The 5,098-nt window shown below is 47.9% G+C and overlaps 1 protein-coding gene across 1 annotated transcript in view; it reads left to right on the forward strand.

Annotated features, from left to right (window-relative positions):
* POFUT1 (protein O-fucosyltransferase 1) overlaps window positions 1-4,749 on the forward strand; it is a 7,817-nt gene extending 3,068 nt beyond the window's left edge. Inside the window, exons 2-6 of the mRNA XM_031058062.1 lie at window positions 28-239; window positions 804-916; window positions 1,551-1,743; window positions 2,246-2,488; window positions 2,924-4,749. Coding sequence (XP_030913922.1) covers window positions 28-239; window positions 804-916; window positions 1,551-1,743; window positions 2,246-2,488; window positions 2,924-3,112 — 950 coding nt within the window. The 3' untranslated portion in view covers window positions 3,113-4,749. The remainder of the gene's footprint in view (window positions 1-27; window positions 240-803; window positions 917-1,550; window positions 1,744-2,245; window positions 2,489-2,923) is intronic.
* Window positions 4,750-5,098: the final 349 nt, after the last annotated feature.

Below are 5,098 nucleotides of genomic sequence, written 5' to 3' on the forward strand. Positions count from 1 at the left end.
GCAGGGCTGGGGCTCCCCGGGGATGAGCCCCGGCTCACGGCTCTGCTTTCCCCCAGCTGCACGTCCCCTACTCGGAGCTCTTCAGGCTGGAGCCGCTGCGGCGCTACCACCGCGTGGTGAGCCTGGAGATGTTCATGGAGCAGCTAGCGCCCCGGCACTGGCCGCCCGGCAGCAGGGTGGCTTATTGCTTCGAGGCTGCTGCCCAGAGAAGCGCGGACAAAAGCACGTGTCCCATGAAGGTGAGCTCCCGCGGGCACGGCTTAATTCCAAAGTGTACGACTGACTCGTTCAGGTCGCCATTGATTCGCAAATTTAGGAGTTACCCGCCGCAAATCGGTCTGTGTGGCTTTGCTTTCACCACTTGTGGAGTGGCATGCTGTGCCATCATTAGTTTTCTTTGTCTACAAGTGCTTGGGGATCAGCGATAGTCTTGTGCAAGTAGATTTTATCACCTCAGATTTAATTGAGACTGTGGCTTATCTCCTGCTCTCTGTTTTCCCGCTGGTGTTAAAGCAACCTCTCTTAACTACAAGTTTGGGAGTTGTGGTGTCCTTGTTCTTTGAGACAACCTTTGCAACCTTCTCAGTGAACTTCCCTGTATACTCTGGGTGGCAAAGGTTGAAGCTAAATATACAAATGTATTTCTCTATCTCCTTCCTGTGGAGCTGTTGTGTCAAACAGGCTGTTGTATCCCAGCTGCTTCCATCCTGGAACAGGCTCCTGCTTTGCACCTCAGGATCTTTGCACATCCACCTTTCAGGCTCTGTGTGTGCACTAAATGAACACTTGTCTTTTCTTTGCAGGATGGAAATCCGTTTGGTCCCTTCTGGGATCAGTTCCAAGTGGATTTTGATAAGTCTGAGCTCTTCAAGGGAATTTCCTTCAGTCCTGCGTACAAGGACCATTGGATCCAAAGGTACCAAGAAGATGCATGAGTGCTGGCAGGTCACTGCGGGCATTTAGAGTCACTCATGAAAGCAGCTGTGACTGTGTTTTGTGACTTTACATTTTGGGGGAGAGATTGAAGTGGTGAGTTAGTAATATAGTTAAAAATATTAATGTTTTTCCATTAAATGTTTGCTGAGCACTTCCTGTGGGCATTATTTTAGGTATGAACTCTGTTAGGCTGATTGACTTCTGAGCCAGGAATATTTAATTTATCAAGTATTTATTAAATATGTAATTAATCATCAAAAAGAATTTGGTTCTCACTTGGGGATTATGAACTGTATTTGTGTTTTCAGAGACATGAGTGACTTTAGTGGTTATCAGTAAGTTTGACAGAAATGGTCTAGTTTGGGGTGAAAATGTAACATCCCATTGCTTGGCAGCATGTTTGAGGTTCTTCTCTTATTGCTTGTCAGATAAAAGGTCTGAGGTAAAATACAGCCCCTGAGATTCCTTCAGTTTAGGTGACAAACCAGATACAATTATCTCAATTTGGAGCAATAAATGCTGCATATTTTGGGGTGTTCCTGGTTGCTACCCTTCACAGCAGCCTTCGTGCAGGCTAGGTCACGTTTCAGCCTGCTGGGTTTGGTTTTCTGTAGGTTTCCAGCCTCTGAGCACCCTGTTCTTGCCTTACCTGGAGCTCCAGCCCAGTTCCCTGTCCTGGAGGAGCACCGGCCCCTGCAGAAGTACATGGAGTGGTCGGATGCCATGGTGGAGAAGGGAGAAGCCTACATCCAGTCCCTGCTGCTCCGGCCCTACGTGGGAATTCACCTGAGGATCGGCTCCGACTGGGTACGGCACAATGGGGTGTGGGCAAAGCTGCTCTAAAAGGAACTGTGCTGGGACAGCACCTGATCCCTACTGGCATCCAGGAGCTCCCTGTGTGTTAGCAGTGGTGCTGAGATTCTTTCAGACAGGCAGAGGTGGGGGACGTGGTGGTGTTTTCTCATTTGAATGTGGTACAAAAAAAACCCGAAAAAAGTTTGTGGTGAGGTGGGGTTCAGCCTCTCCTCCCAGCGACAGGACCAAGGGAAATGACCTCAGGTTGCACCAGGGGAGGTTCACGTTGAATATTAGGGGAAAATTATTCACTGAACAAGTGATGGAGCACTGGTCCAGCCTGCCCAGGGCCATGGTGGAATTGCCATTCATGGAAGTGTCCAGAACACAAGTAAAGGTGGCACTTTCTGATAAGGTTTAGTGGGCATGTGGTATCTGTTCAAAGTTTGGAGTTGATAATCTCAGAGATCTTCAACTTTGATGGTTCTCTGATTCTCTTTTCCTCTTCCAATAGAAAAATGCCTGCAACATGTTAAAGGATGGGACAGCTGGGCCACACTTCATGGCTTCACCGCAGTGCGTGGGCTACGACCGCAGTGCTGCGGTGCCTCTCACCATGGACATGTGCCTGCCAGACCTCCGAGAGATCAAACGGGCTCTCAAGCTCTGGGTGGCAAAGATTGAAGCTAAATCTGTTTATATTGCTACTGATTCTGAGCCCTACACAACAGAAATACAGCAGTTCTTCCAGGGAAAGGTGAGTGTTCCAGAAACCTCTTCTAGCAGGAGTGCTTGGATAAAAACCTTCCTTGGCTTCTGGCCCGAGGCTGTCATGGATAGCAGACAGGCAGTTGTGGAATAGGTTATTCACAGCCAAATATTGGCATCTCAAAGTGAATTTGGCTCATAGCAATAAAAATTATCCTGTAAAAGTCTTTTTTTTTTCTCCGGGAGATTGAAGAGCATTGTCTGGCATGGTAGTAAATATTTCCATGAAAAGGGTTTAAATTAAATAAACCTAAGTGATTTTCAGAAATGCTCTGACATTGATCTAATCATAAATGAGTTATAGGGCAGAGAAAGACAAAACTCACTCTCTTTCTGTTGTGTATTCCATTTCTAACATTATGCCAAGGCATTGGATTGTGATAATAGCTGACTGGATTCATCTGCTCTCCTCGTTTCTCTGCAGCTCAAGGTTGTCAGCTTGCAGCCAGAAGTGCCTCAGATTGATCTGTACATCCTTGGCCAGTCCGATCACTTCATCGGGAACTGTGTCTCTTCCTTCACTGCCTTTGTGAAAAGAGAACGTGACATCCATGGGAAACCCTCCTCGTTTTTTGGCATGGACCACCCACCAAGGCTGCGGGATGAGTTCTGACCAAAGGAGGAGGAGGAGGAGCTCCCTGGTTCCAGGGCTCTGGGCTGGGTCCTTGGTGCTGCAGCATTCCCTGTGGGCAGTCATTGCTGGGCTGTGGGAGAGCTCCTGCCCTCCAATGCTCCTCACAGTCCCTTCCAGACTGTTCTGTCTGGTCTCTCCTGTGTTTCCAGTGTGAGCTCACATAGGAATTTAAATCCTGTGGTTTATAGGAAACTATAAACTATGTATAGTTTTTTAAGATGTAGCTTTTATAGTTCTCAGTTCTCACTACTTGGGATTCACCAGCAGTCATGATGAAGCTGCTGCTCAGATTTCCTCCTCTTTACTTTCTCTATTAATTCTTAACTCTCACCTGGAGGTGTTTGAAGCTTCATGTCCAAAACTGACCATAATTGGTTCTCTTTGAGTGTAAAACTTCTGTCAGGCATATCAGGTTCCCTGGAAAGGGTGTGCAAGGTGAAGCTCAGGACTGGAAAAGCTCTGGGGTTTATCAAGGACCACAGCTGTCTTACCAGACCTGTGTCACCACAGTGCCTCAGTGTCCCTTCTCCTGTCCAAAGAGATTCCATACTCCGTGCTCTGGGGCTCTGGATCTCTTTGGTGGTGCTGGAGGAGTGCAGTGGGACATGGTGTGACATGGCAGCTGCCTGTTCAGCCTCTCTGCATCAGCCTGGGGCAAGGTGTGTGCAGGACATGGGAGGAGATCTGTCACAGCCAGGCCAGGACTGGAGATTGAGGGCTCGTAGCTTTGTAGCTGTTGATGTCAGTGAGGTCTGTGGTAGAAGAGAAACTTTGAGCCAAGGTTATTGAAATAGCTGTAGTGGGGTTAGGTATGTCATACTTGGGTCTATGGTATTGTTTTGTTTTTGTACTTTATAAGATAACCTCTCTGAGAGCATTACCCTTGACTGGGGCAGTTCCCAGTGCAGGTAACTCTGGAAAATTATTCATTTATGGGGAAGCAACAGCCCCAAGCCCTCTGTTTGGCCTGGTGTGGTTTGATGCTGGTAACACTGATAATCCCAACATGGTGAGACTCAACTTGAACAACGCCTTCTGGTGCTTCTGTGACTTCATTTTCTGGTCCAAAGACTGAGTACAGAACGGTTCATTTTTCAGAAATGCCTCTTGGGTGAGTCTGTGATACCAGAGCTGCTGCCTCCAGTGCACTGCTGCAGTCCAGGCAAAGCTGTTATGAGCAGTTTACTCCAAATGTCTCTCTTTATGGTGGTCTTCTCCTCCTTGAAATGTTTCTGAGCTTTGAAGGAGTTTGAGGGCTCAGGGGAGTGAGAAAAAATGGGCAAAATGAGAAGGTCCCCCAGGTGTCAGGGTGGCAAAAACTCATCTCTTGTTTCCTCAGGGCTGGCTTTAAAAATCATGGGATTTGGGTGAAAATTATCTGTTTTAGGGCCTTTGGAAGCTGGGCTTTTGAAGACTGAACCTCCTTGTGTCATACAGTTTACTGATCTTGGGCGATTCCCTTGGGGCTGCCTTGCCTTGCTGTGGAGGAGGGGAAGCCTTTCCCCGCACTGTTGGGAAGAAAAAGTATTAAAACAAAATGTTGGGATGGGGTGTTTCTTTTCTGTTTTTTTAAATAAGGTATTTTTTGTACTAATAAAAACTTGATTTTGTATTCACTCGTAGTGCACCAATATTCCTTCCTACATTGCAGGAGTCTGGTACTAGAGCTGCAGCCTCCACTGCACTGCTGCGATCCAGAAAGCTCTGATTAAGGAGCTTTGACACTTAAATATTTTCTTTACGATGGTCTTTTTCTCCTTGGAAATACTCCCGAGCTTTGGAGGATTTAAAAAACCCCAGCCTGGCTGTGGCAGAGACCCTCCCTGCTGGGGCAATCCCGGCATTTTCGGGATTGGCGGTGTGCGGGATGCCCGCGGCGGGGTCCCTTTGTCCGGACTGGGGCAATCCCGGCATTTTCGGGATTGGCGGTGTGCGGGATGCCCGCGGCGGGGTCCCTTTGTCCGG

Source organism: Geospiza fortis, unplaced genomic scaffold (genome assembly GCF_000277835.1).
Source record: "Geospiza fortis unplaced genomic scaffold, GeoFor_1.0 scaffold188, whole genome shotgun sequence".
NCBI classification, from domain to species: Eukaryota; Metazoa; Chordata; class Aves; order Passeriformes; family Thraupidae; genus Geospiza; species Geospiza fortis.